This window comes from Electrophorus electricus, chromosome 19 (assembly GCF_013358815.1).
Source record: "Electrophorus electricus isolate fEleEle1 chromosome 19, fEleEle1.pri, whole genome shotgun sequence".
In the NCBI taxonomy this organism is placed as follows: Eukaryota; Metazoa; Chordata; class Actinopteri; order Gymnotiformes; family Gymnotidae; genus Electrophorus; species Electrophorus electricus.
This window is the reverse complement of record NC_049553.1, coordinates 13728472-13741787: the sequence shown is the minus strand read 5'-3', so window position 1 is coordinate 13741787 and position 13316 is coordinate 13728472. Positions and strand designations below refer to the sequence as shown.

The following is a 13316-nucleotide window of genomic DNA, read 5'->3' as shown; positions in this document are numbered from 1 at the left end:
TCCATGGACCCACTGCAGTTTGCATACTGCCACAACCACTCCACTGATGATGCAATTGCACATCTGCTTCAAACCACACTGACCCACCTGGACAAAGGGAGGGGTAATTATATTAAAATGCTGTTTGTTGATTACAGTTCAGCATTTAACACCATCATCCTTTCCAGACTCACTATTAAGTTTGAGAATCTAGGACTGCATCCATCCCTGGGTGACTGGATCTCCAACTTCCTAACAGACAGACCACAATCAGTACGGGTGGGCAACTGCGTCTCATCCACCCTTACCCTCAGCACTGGAGGTCTCTAGGGTTGTGTCCTAAGCCCCCTGCTCTACTCACTGTACACCTACGACTGCGTGGCCACTTCCAGCTCTACCACCATCATCAAGTTCGCTGACAATAGCATCCTCATGGGCCTGATCTTGGGCCACGACGAGACGGCTTATCTGGATTACTGGTGCCAGGAAAAGAATCTCCTCCTGAGCATCAGCAAGACAAAGGAGCTGATTGTGGGCTGCAGCAAGAAGCAAGAGCAGCACTACCAACCCGTGAGGATCAACAGAACCACGGTGGAGAAAGTAGACAGTTTCAGGTACCTTGGAGTTCACATTTCGCAGGACCTGTGCTGGTCCCACCACACCAACTCCCTGGCAAAGAAGGCTCGTCAGCGTCTTTACCACCTCGAACACCTAAGAGACTTCAGACTGCCCTTCAAGGTGCTGCGGCACTTCTACACCTGCACTATTGAGAGCATCCTCACAGGGAACATCACAGCCTGGTTTGGGAACAGCACCAAGCAGGACAGACAAGCAGTCCAGAGGGTGGTGCGTTCAGCGGAGCGCATCATTTATACAGAACTTCCTGACCTGCAGACCATCTACTGCAAGCGGTGCGAGACCAAAGCCAGGAGGATTGTGAAGGACCCCACCCATCCCAACAATAGGCTCTTCTCTCTGTTGAGGTCAGGGAAGCACTTTCACTCCCTTAGGACCAACACAGAGAGACTGAAAAGGAGCTTCTTACCGCAGGCCATTCGGGCCCTGAATCAGGGCAACTGATGAACTGCAGGGACTCTCCATAACATCATAACAAACTGTAAAAAATTGTAAAATTGTAAAAACTGTAAATTGTATTTTCATTGTATATATACATATTCATACCCTCCCTTTACATTCATTATTTATCTGGACAATATTTATTCATTAATGTGCATCCATTTCCCTGATCTGCATATTTTATGCATCTCTCCTCGGCTACAGGCTACAGGCAGAGCAGTCACCAAAGGCATTTCACTGCCAGTTATACTGTGTATGACTGTATATGTGACGAATAAAACTTTGAACTATGAACACAGGAATAGAATCACAAAGACCAGCAAACTAACAGGGACTAACACAAGGCATAAATACACAGGGTAATCAGGACTGACAATGAACAGGTAATACAAATGAGAAGATGAAAACCAAAACAAGGAATGGAGCAGGAATGGAGAAAATGAGACAATAATATGAGACAGGGAAACCATAGAGACAGGGGTGGGAGGGGCAAACCGTGACAGACTGAATGAAACTTACTGCTTGCTCATGTTTTAAATTAATCTTGTACTATCATTATGTGATTGTGGTAGTGATAATTTTATCAATAACATTATCTACATATTAAACAATGATGTTCAAGGAAATCAAAAGTTCCTGTTCTCAAAAATTAAGTCTTGTTTTTTATCTTTGGAAATACAATATCTTATTAAGTCCTTTATTATCTACACACGTGCCCTTCTTTTAAGATCATTTGTGTTAGTGTTTCAAGGCCCAATGATGCCAAACCCATCCATGTCCCAGAGTCTATGATAACAAAACTGGCACTACCCTCTGGATAGTAGGGATGAATTACTCTATCAATAGTCAATCATGCATGTTTGTGTGCTTGCTGACAAGGGCAGTTGATGCTGCAAAAGTATTTTTCATTTAAAATTGTTTTAACAAATAAACAAACAAAATGTAAATTGTGTGTGGTTTCCATTGTGTCAGAAATGTGAATGAGAGAAAGATCTGCAAGAAACTGCTTGAACAGGATCTTGATTTGTCTTTTTGTTTAGATGCATAGAGGATACAGGAGTCTGACTCACACCTGATACTGAACCTGCCTGCCCCAGAATAAAGGCAGAGAGGTAAAGTTTATATTATATTGTGAAATACCATTTAAACTTGATAACTCAAATGCACAGATGACAATAACTTGACCTGAATGGTCTGAGCTCACCTCAAATTCATTGCATGGTAACTCATGCTGTCATAACATTGGTTATTCAGCAATGCTCTTTTGTCTCTCAGTAGGAGCGATGGATGAACGGAGGATTGTGCTTCTTGGGAAAACAGGTGATGGAAAAAGCAGCGCTGGAAATCTGATCCTGGGTGAAAAAGTATTTGGTACTGAATGTTCAAATACAAAATCCATTAATGAGAAGTTAATAACAGTCATTGACACGCCAGGGTTTTTTGACACTAGTCTCACTTCAGAGGAACTAAACTCTGAAATATTACGATGTGTTACTGAGTGTGCACCAGGCCCACATGCATTTGTGATTGTGCTCAAAGTTGGAAGATACACAAAGCATGAGATCGAAACTGTGAAAAAAATAACTGAATCATTTGGAGAGGATGCACTAAGATATGGAGTGGTGCTCTTCACCTTTGGTGATCAACTCACTGAGGGCCAGACTATTGAAGACTTTGTGAAGGAGAGTAGAGTGTTACAGCAGCTTGTGAATAAATGTGGAGGTCGTGTTCATGTCATTGATAATAAATACTGGAATGAGCAACAGGATGAGCACAGGAGCAACAGGGTTCAGGTGGAGAAGCTACTGAACACCATAGAGGAGATGGTGAGGGAGAATAGAGGAGAGTGTTACACCAATGAGATGCTACAGCTAGTAGATAAAGTTATAGATGCAGAGTGTAAGGCTTCATGTGAGGAAGGTAAAGAGGATTCAGATATTAAAATAGTGAGAGAACAAGCAAAGCCGAGAGTTCATAGCAACCTGTTAGCAAAGTTAGTGGGGACGGGAACAGGAGCATTGACAGGTGCTTTCCTTGGCCTTCAGGCTGGAGCCTTAATTTCAGAAAGCTCTTTAAGATACAAACTATTTTTACTTGGAACAAGTGTAGCTGAAGCAATTGCAGAGGGATTAGTGGTAATCAAGGAGCAGATGTGGCAGAGATTGTGGATGATGCAATGAAAATGGCATATAAAGAAAGAGTTGAAGGTGTTTCTTTATATAAGATTTTTGGCCACTAAGTGTATCAATACAAATTATATGATTGCAATTATTTACAAAATACTGTTCAATAGTAAACGTAAGGCCTTATCAAGTGCCTTCAAATCTATCCAAGTTATTCAAAACACATATATCCACATTTCAAGTCAAGAGAATACTTGTTTTGAATCGTATGTTTCAAGTGACTATTGTTTCCGGTTAGGATTAGAGTTAAAGTTAGGCTCAGGGTCAGGATCAGAGATTCTGAAATATTTTAACTTGAAATGGGTCAAATATGAGCCAAATATAAGAGGAGAGTTAATGTGTTAACAGAATATCAAACTGGGGAACATAGGACCCTGGAAACATGTGACTCTGGGACCATACGTATGGACCCAGGGGGACGTGGGCATATTCTTATGGTGGCATGGCATGACAGTACTAATGATTCTATGGAAAATTATTGACAGAAAATGAGCAATCTCTGGAACAGAAACCAAAAGAATACATTTCTAAATTCATGCGTGCACCATGTATCGGTTTTACCAAGAACATGGTTTGATTTCACTGTGAGTTATACTGTGTATGACTATGTATGTGACAAATAAACCAAACTTGAAACTTGAAACTTGATTTATGCCTCCATGAGGCACAGCTTCATGAATTGAAACTTCATACTTTCTGTCTAGTCTGGAAACAAGGCCCCACCTGGAGGAAAGATGTAAGAAAGTGTTTTGGAGGGAGAAGAGACAGAGAGATTTGGAGACCTTTTTGTGAATTGTGATTTGTGATAGTGTTGATATTCTATTCAGTGATTGCTTTCCCTTTCGACTCTGAGCCTGCTTTGCACTTATAACTACGCATGCTGTTGTAAATTTGTACATACTATAAATATTTGCATGTACACTATTTGGTAACGAATGGCTGCAAATTTGGACTGGGGTTTTGTCTGTGTTTTCGTGTAGGGAGTTAGTGTAGTCTTGTGTCAGTGTAGTCTTGTTTTGGCCTGGGTCACTCCTGATGTTACACTTTTGTATTGTATTTATTTAAATGATCTTCTTTGTGTTTTTTCGCCTCTTCTCTGTGATCAAAGGCCAAGTCTTTTCTGAGCAGCCTTTGTAGGACTTTCCCGCTAGCAAAACTAAAATAAAACACAGTTCTCTTGAACAGGACTGGCACTATTTGTTGGTTACAGTTCCACAGGTCTACCATTTTCTTGTTATAGTTTGTTGATGAGTTAAGAGTTAAATTATGTCATTTGTCATTTTGTGTCTATTCAAAGTGTCCCATCATACTGTTGTTTAAATTAAATTCATGCTAAACATTTTTGGTGTCTAGGGAATATAATAATTAACTTAGTTCCTAGACATTCTGTTTGGTAACATACTACTTCTGTTGCAGTTTCAATGTAGCAAACAATAAATATAATACGATAACTGCTTTGACACCATTGCATAATGTAGTAAAAGATAATTAAGAGAGTTCCTGAGAGTAAGCCCTGCTAGTCCTAGTTTTAAAATTTTATTCTGGATAAGAATTGCAATAATACATATCAGTTGTTAAATTTTATAAAGATTGTATGAGATTTCCTGCTTCATCATGATCTAAATAAATCTTATACAATCATGGTCTGATTGTGATAGCGATAATTTTATTAACACTGTTATCTATATATTAAATTCAAGGAAGTTAAAAGTTTCTGCTCCCCTCCCAAAAATCATGTAACTGTCATATAAAGAAACAGTTGAAGGTGATTTAGATGTAATGAAGAAAATTAAAGAACTCTTAGCTGAAAGAAATTTCATAATTATCACAAAGTTTATGTTACAAAATGATCTACATGCATTCAAACAGTATACCTAATTTGATTTGAGAGAGTATATGAATGTGTGTAAAGAATGAACATACTGAAGCAGTTTACATTTATGTGGCTCGTATGTACACTTTTCCACTTTACTGTTGTATTTTGAATATTATTACATTTACTTTATTCATTCATCATAATGAACAAAAACAAAAATCTGTCATCTTTTATACAGACTGCACCTTGTTCACTGTATGTAAATCAACATAAATCTCATATAGATATACTGTAGGTACTTTATTAAAGAGAATGTTCATTTTTCAGTCTATGCTAATTTAATTTTGATTAATGGTTGCTGACTGCATTTTAATACTAATAACATTTTGATTATTTGATATTTGATCTGTGTGTAACTTTTTTGGTTTTTATTCTAGTGAATAAAAAAATCACCGTGAAGTTTTCCTTTAACAATGATCCACTAAGTACTAAGACCCAAACTTCACTACTATATAGTGAGCAGATCAAATTTTTCTTACCTTATGCATCCCCACAGCACAAGGCAGATATAACGAGGGGCAGGTTGAGCGTGAACACACACCCGAAGTGACAAGGCCTTGGACATGACAGCGAGCTGAATCAATGACCAGGGAAGCCATAATAAGAACACAGACAAGATAGAATAAATGAATAAATAGTTTAATAACAGAAACAGACTAACCAGGGAAATACATAATACAGAATAGAACGAAGGAACAAACAGAAGACTAACAAACTAACAGGGTGAAGATAACTAGGCAACAAAAAAATATAAACAGTAAGGTATTACTAATGGAAGGACAACGATGAATTGTAAAACTAGGACAAGCGGGGAAGGAAACTGATTAGGAAGGGGAATAGACTGAACCAGGCTACTTAAGATAGACAAACAATAACCACGACAAAAGCACAGGTAACAGAACCAAAAGGAAAACCAGACAACATCCTTTCATATATGAACACGGGAAGACAAACCTAAACGGAAGCGAAGAGACGGTAGAACACCTGACGAGAAATGAGGCTTGAATAAGACTGGTGAATACGAACAGGGAAAGCAACGTAGACAGAGAGAAAGTACAACAGATGGAAGAACACCTGACAAGAAATGAGAACAGAATAAAACTAGCGGGCGCGAAAAAATGAAAGCGTAGAGCGCAGAGAGTAAGTGTAACAACGAGGAGTGATGAACACTTGATTTTTTCAGAAGTAATGTATTCTTCACTGATCAACATTTGAAGGATTTTTGGTTAGGGGATATATAGAGAGAGTTGGTTGTGTGTGTGTGTGTGTGTGTGTGTGTGTGTGTGTGTGTGTGTGTGTGTGTGTGTGTTTGTGTGTGTGCTAAGCTATAGATATACTGACCCACATCCACAAGACAAGGGAACAACATTTCACTCACACTATTTACTCACACTAATTGCAATTTTTGTGAAATAACACTATTTTTATACATAAAATACTTAAAATAGATAAGACCAAAACAAGTGCATTTATATACAGGACCGACAATGCACTTTGAAGAATGGAGTACAATACACAGCATAACTGGGCATAACTTAGCATCCATGGATTTTAAACAGCCAAAACTGACATGTCCTTTCGCTCTCCTTTTGCAAACCTTCTCAGTTCTTTTATACATTGTCTAGCACTAAAGTACAAGATGTGTTTCTCTTCTATGGTGATGGGAGTTGGCACAAAATTGTTATATTTTAGAAACAAAATACAACTATTGTGCACAATGAGACTTACTGTATGATAGCCACTGGTTACTATTTGAGTATTTCAGCTCATTTATGCACATAATTATCCCTGTATATGATAGAGGGCTATAATATGTTTGGAGGGTTTGGGTTTTTTTTGTATTTTTATTGTCAAATTTTGAAATGTGAATGAATACCAATGTGACATACAGTAAATAAGTATACTGATACAGTGATGAAATATAGAAAAGAAGGATACCTAATGTAATGCATAGTTTGATGTTTATTACAGTGAGAATAAGCACTTCTGCCAGTGTGTATGGTTTCACATCCTGTGTTTAAGGAAGTCACACTTTTTTAAAATGTCATTTCTTAGCACAACCGCATTAAGACAAAACAGTATTTTAACAGAATTTCACACCATATTAGGTAAAGTAGCTGTTGATTGGTTTGCTGAGGAAGCTTTGGCTCTGCTGCCTCTTCTCTGTAGCTGTACATATATTTTTACCAGCTTTGATTTTGCAGCATGGATTTCTTTGGTGTACACCTTTCAAGATGATAATGTTGGTGATTATTACTATTGTTGTTGTTGTTGTTGTTGTAGTTTTCTGTCAATAATCTCTGGATCACAAACCAAAAGAATACATTTTAAACTCCATGTGTGCACTATGCATTACAATTTCCAAACACATGGCTCACTTTATGCCTCTATCACTTCATGAATTGAAACACAAAACATAAATAAAGCAAAGCCTCCTACATGTTGATCATTTATGATAAATGCCCTTTTAATGCACATTTTGCATCATATTTAATTCTTTAAAAGTTAATTGGTGTAACAAATGATCCTCTTTGAGGTTTTTAGCCTTTTTTTCTGTGTGCTCAAAGGCCAAGACATTTCTGTACTTTTTTGCAGGACTTCTGCTAGCGCATGGTAAAAATGCAGTTCTATTGAACAGAGCTGAGGGCTGGCACTTTTTACTGCTAAGGTTACAGAACCACAGGTGAAACATTTGATTGTAAACAAATATAACATCATGAAAGACCTAAAATTTTAATATAAAATTCAATGTTCTACATGTATGGTGTTTGAAAATGCCCAATTATTTGTTGATGAGACCATTAAAAGCTTAATATTATACAGTTTTGGGATTGTTTAATTTTTTTGCACAGGAGAGTATGGGTTGAATAGGATGGATATATATATATCAAAATTTTGTTTGTGTGTTTGTTTTACAATAATAAATCTCCTCATTATAAAGGTGGACCAAATCATTTGAAAATGTCTGCAACTGAAACCAAATGAATAATAAATTTTAGCAGTGACCAGGAACTGGTTGGTTGACATTGTCATGGACTGAAGCAATCACAACTATTTCCCCGAGTACATCAGCAAAGCATATTTTCCTTTTTAATGGGGGAAGAGTAGTTAACGGGACTTAGGTGTGGTTTTGACCTGTCACAACTGTGAAAATGAGGACCGGCAACAACTGGTTTGAACTGGATATTGATTTGTGGTTTGTCGTAGATATATAGAGGTGACAGGATTCTGTCTCAGATATTGAGGTGCCTGCCAACACAGAAGTAACTGACTGAAGTGACTGCAGACATTAAAGGTACCAAAATCTTATAAACATATGTTATTTGCTTTCAGTGTGCAGCCATTGCATAAACAGTGGCAGAATGCGCTTTTATAAATGTTTAATTTTTTTGGTAATGAAAACAGTGTTTGACAGACCCGCAAGTAAGATGTATTTTCATCTCACCACTAGAATTAGAAAACAACCATATGCTTAACTCTACAGCAAATATTGTCTCTATTCAGATCGCATGGTATTTTTAGAACAAACTGTGTTTTCTTGATGATTGGCTTTATTCTGTGGAATTAAAGGAAACAGCATGCCAATATACAGAACTTATCATAGAAGATTGGTATAATTGATCTCTTTACTGATAGAGCATATAAAAATCAGAAACCAAAATGGATTGATTTCTGAGGCTACTGGAAGGCCCTGGGGAGTTAAGTTCACCATTACCCACTGTCAGACGCCGCCTGGTCTCAATTGTTAATGGAAGAAGTGGCTGCAATAAATGGCTTAAGCTTTGATTTTTACCTTTTAGGTGTACAGAGCCTACAAACACTCATTCAAGTGTGTTTTGTAAAGATCTGGCCAACCTGCCGGTGAGTCCTAAATCTTATTCCTCTCTCTTGCTAACTACATACACTTGTCTTCAAAATTAAAGGTACAAAAGACATGTAAACTTTCTTTTGTTCTATTTTTCACCTTGGTTTATTTTCTCAGAGTTAAAGGATCATTTGTCCTTTTGTGTCTATTCAAATCTGTAAGTGTACCATCATAGTGCTGTTCAAATTAAAGTGTTGCTGAACATTTTCAGTTTGTAGGGAATATAATAATTAGCTTATTTCCTATACTGTTTAGCAAGATACAATTACACATTAAAAAAAATATGATAAATGCTTTGACAACATTGCATAATGTAGTTGAGAGTAAGGCCTGCTAGTTCTAGTTTTAAAGATTTATTCTGGAAAATAATGACAATAATAAACTTGATAAAGGTTTTGTAATGTGGAGCGATCACGAGGCGGACACAAACTGAAAAGAGTGAGATTTTTTAAGGCCAAATCCATAATCTGAGTCTTTGGCACAGTCTAGGGTCAATTTACCAACATAGATGGATCCAGGAAACATAAGACAAACAGAAAGTAACACACAATAACAGGAAAACAACTAAACTGGCTAGATAGAAATGTACAACATGGAACACAGCTAGAACAATAACACAGGCTACAATAAGGAACAAAAACTACACAAACAGGCAGAGACACACAGTCAGAGCAAACATGGCAGGGCTTAGAACATCCAACTACAGAAAACACAGGAATAGAATCACAAGCTATAAATGCACAAGGTAATGAGGACTAACAATGAACAGGTGATACAAATGAGAAGGAGATACCATGGAGACAGGGATGATAGGAGGGGCCAACCCTGACACACTGAATGAGACTTACTGCTTTTTCATGTTTTAAATTAATCTTGTACAATCATTATGTGATTGTGGTAGTGATACAGGAAATCAACAGTTCCTGTTCTCAAAAATTAAGTCTTGTTTTAAGATCATTTGTGTTAGTGTTTCAAGGCCCAATGATGCCAAACCCATCCATGTCCCATAGTCTATGATAACAAAACTGGCACTGCCCTCTGGATAGCAGGGATGAATTACTCTATCAATAGTCAATCATGCATGTTTGTATGCTTGCTGACCAGGGCAGTTGGTGCTGCAAAAGTATTTTTCCATTTAAAATTGTTTTACCAAACAAACAAACAAAATGTAAATTGTGTGTGGTTGCCATTGGGTCAGAAATGTTAAAGAGAAAGATCTGCAAGAAACTGCTTGAACAGGATCTTGATTTGTCTTTTTGTTTAGGTGCATAGAGGCTACAGGATTCTGACTCACATCTGATACTCAAACTAACTGCCCCTGAGTAAAGCCAGAGAGGTAAATTTTATATTATATTGTGAAATACCATTTAAACTTGATGACTCAAATGAACAGATGACAATAACTTATCCTGAATGGTCTGAACTCACCTCAAATTCATTGCATGGTAACTCAGGCTATCATAACATTGGTTATTCATCAATGCTCTTTTGCCTCTCAGTAGGAGCGATGGATGAACGGAGGATTGTGCTTCTTGGGAAAAGAAGTGATGGTAAAAGCAGCGCTGGAAATCTGATACTGGGTGAACAAGTATTTGGTTCTAAATGTTCACCCAACTCACAAACTCAAAAATGCTACTTAAATACAAAATCCATTAATAAGAAGTTAATAACAGTCATTGACACACCTGGGTTTTTTGACACTAGTCTCACTTCAGAGGAACTAAACTCTGAAATATTACGATGTGTTACTGAGTGTGCACCAGGCCTACATGCATTTGTGATTGTGCTCAAAGTTGGAAGATACACAAAGCATGACATTGAAACTGTGAAAAAAATAACAGAGTCATTTGGAGAGGATGCACTAAGATATGCAGTGGTGCTCTTCACCTTTGGTGATCAACTCACTGAGGGCCAGACTATTGAAGACTTTGTGAAGCAAAGTACAGAGTTACAGCAGCTTGTGAATAAATGTGGAGGTCGTGTTCATGTCACTGATAATAAATACTGGAATGGGCAACAGGATGAGCACAGGAGCAACAGGGTTCAGGTGGAGAAGCTACTGAACACCATAGAGGAGATGGTGAGGGAGAATGGAGGAAAGTGTTACACCAATGAGATGCTACGGCTAGTAGAGAAAGGTATACATAAAGAGTGTAAGGCTTTATGTGAGGAAGGTAAAGAGGAATCAGATAACATGGTGAGAGAAAAAGCAAAGCCGAGAGTTCATAGCAACCTGTTAGCAAAGTTAGTGGGGACGGGAACAGGAGCATTGACAGGTGCTTTCCTTGGCCTTGAGGCTGGAGCCTTAATTTCAGTGAGCGTTCCAGAATGCACACCAATTATACTTGGAACATCATGTGCAGCTGGAGCAACAGCAGGATGGATTAGAAGTTATCATGTGGCAGATGGGCAGAGACTGTGGGTTTTTGCAATGAAAATGGCATATAAAGAAATAGTTAAAGGTGTAAAAGAAGTAATAAATAAAATTAAAGAACTCTTATCTTAAGTATAAGATTACCACAAAGATCAGTATACATTTAAACAGTAGATCTCATTTGATTAGTGAGATTTCAAAGATAAGAGAGCAAATTAATGTGTGTAAACAATGAACATACTGAAGCAGTTTACACATATATGGCTTGTATGTACACTTTTCGACTTTATTGTTGGATTTTGAACAATATTACATTTAGTTTATCCATTTATCATAATGAACAGAAACAAAAAATCTGTCATATTGTTTTATACAGACGCAGCCTGTTCATTATATGTAATCAACAGAAATGTCCCATAGGTGTAGGTTCTATTTTGATTATTTGATGTCTGTACCTTTTTGTTTTTTGTTCAAGGGACTTAATACGTTCACATTCACACGTGTTTGTTTGAGTAGCCTTACACTGGATTTGTCATTGATGTGGATTCTATATTAAATGCATTACTTCTTATTACAATTTGTCTCCAGAACCATCCTGCCCATTCCCATTTCCCTGATTATGAGTTTCCTCTGCGTTTAGTTTATCACGATGCTTCTGGCTATGTTCAAAACACCCAGTACTACATACTGTATACTGCATAATACACTCAGTAGATACTGTACACTGCATACTGGTCCCTGCAGTAGTATGCAGTGTAGTATCTAGTATGGGGACAAAACACAAACCTTACTATGAGGTCACTTGAACATATAAAGGTTCCACCCACTTAAGAAAGATTTTCCAAAACTGTTGCATGATGGGGTCAAGTGCACAACGAAGATAGCTCTGGTCATGTACTGGAATATTTGGTGGTAGAATGTCATCCAGGTATCTTTCACTTACTGGAACATTTTATTTTAGTTGCTTACTTTATACGGCATCCTGATTTGGGGACCAATCCGTGTGCGAGTAGTGTGTTTTATAGACTATTTCAAACACATCATCTGTCCATAATTATCTTCCAGTTTCTATGAAGTCTCCATTAAGCCTTGTCTTGCGTTTCTAAGCTGTTTTCACGTTGTACTTACTAGTGACGGAAAACCGAAGCTTTCTGAAACACTGACGCTTTCCCGCAAACTGTATCGATAACAGGTTTGTTACCTGAAGCTTCATGACACAGTGCACATTAGCGGCATCTGGTGGCCAAGATCTCAAAGTGCTTCGTGTACACAAGGGATCCTTTTCATTCGTTTATTTATTTATTCGGCTTTTAAAACTGTGTTCAAACGCAGAAAAAAAACATGAGATTTGTTGTTTTAATGAATCCAACTGATAAAACGAAATCGTTTGTACGTCTTCAAAATATCATTGCTGCCTTGGATACATACCCCCACGGTTTGGCAGAATACTTTAATGGCTGAATAATGTATTCTATTACAGTATAATACACAATACATACAGTACAAATCGCCATCTCTCTCTCTCTCTCTCTCTCTCTCTCTCTCTCTCTCTCTCTCTCTCTCTCTCAACCCTTGAATCCTTAAAGAACCCTCAAAGCATGCACCAGGGTTTGCTTCTTTTGAACTGATCCCCGAAGATAATCAAGTGGTTGTTCGCCGAAACGAAGCCTCGGTTGTCAATGGTCACGTGATCATTGTAGAACGAATCAAGCATCGACATACTGATTCAAAGGAATTATTTTTTTCTTTTTGACACATGACACAAGTGGATCGTCACTAATAGCTACCTTTAGCGTTCTTATTTCAATCCATGCCTGTTCTCTCCATTTTTTGCCTTGTTGTCTGCCTCTAGTCTGGTTTCCATTGCCTGTGCTGTTGCTGATCTTCACATGGTGTCTCACCTTGTGTTTGGACTGCCCTTTGTGCTTATATATTACACCTACCGAGGTTTACCTGAATGCG

General features: G+C 37.8%; 2 protein-coding genes across 5 annotated transcripts; both read left to right on the top strand.

Annotated features, from left to right (window-relative positions):
• Positions 1 to 2110: 2110 nt before the first annotated feature.
• LOC118243044 (GTPase IMAP family member 4-like) lies at positions 2111 to 3863 on the top strand. Of its 2 annotated transcripts, none has more exons than XM_035536619.1 (2): positions 2111 to 2168; positions 2335 to 3863. In XM_035536619.1, exon 2 carries the CDS (start codon positions 2340 to 2342, stop codon positions 3234 to 3236), a length of 897 nt encoding a protein of 298 aa, XP_035392512.1. In that variant the 5' UTR covers positions 2111 to 2168; positions 2335 to 2339; the 3' UTR covers positions 3237 to 3863. The 2 variants fall into 2 exon arrangements, with proteins under 2 accessions (XP_035392512.1, XP_035392513.1); XM_035536620.1 differs by having other exon boundaries at positions 2127 to 2168; positions 2332 to 3863.
• Positions 3864 to 8362: 4499 nt separating this feature from the next.
• LOC113569171 (GTPase IMAP family member 4-like) lies at positions 8363 to 11931 on the top strand. Of its 3 annotated transcripts, XM_035536607.1 has the most exons (4): positions 8363 to 8410; positions 8916 to 8976; positions 10245 to 10316; positions 10480 to 11931. In XM_035536607.1, the coding sequence occupies exon 4, from the start codon at positions 10488 to 10490 to the stop codon at positions 11484 to 11486; it is 999 nt and encodes a 332-aa protein (XP_035392500.1). In that variant the 5' UTR covers positions 8363 to 8410; positions 8916 to 8976; positions 10245 to 10316; positions 10480 to 10487; the 3' UTR covers positions 11487 to 11931. The 3 variants fall into 3 exon arrangements, with proteins under 3 accessions (XP_035392500.1, XP_035392502.1, XP_035392501.1); XM_035536609.1 differs by lacking the exon at positions 10245 to 10316 and having other exon boundaries at positions 10483 to 11931; XM_035536608.1 differs by lacking the exon at positions 10245 to 10316.
• Positions 11932 to 13316: the final 1385 nt, after the last annotated feature.

Excerpts from the sequence above, each read along its gene's own strand:
- LOC118243044 (XM_035536619.1), top strand. The coding sequence starts at position 2,340 with ATGGATGAACGGAGGATTGTGCTTCTTGGGAAAACAGGTGATGGAAAA.
- LOC113569171 (XM_035536609.1), top strand. The coding sequence starts at position 10,488 with ATGGATGAACGGAGGATTGTGCTTCTTGGGAAAAGAAGTGATGGTAAA.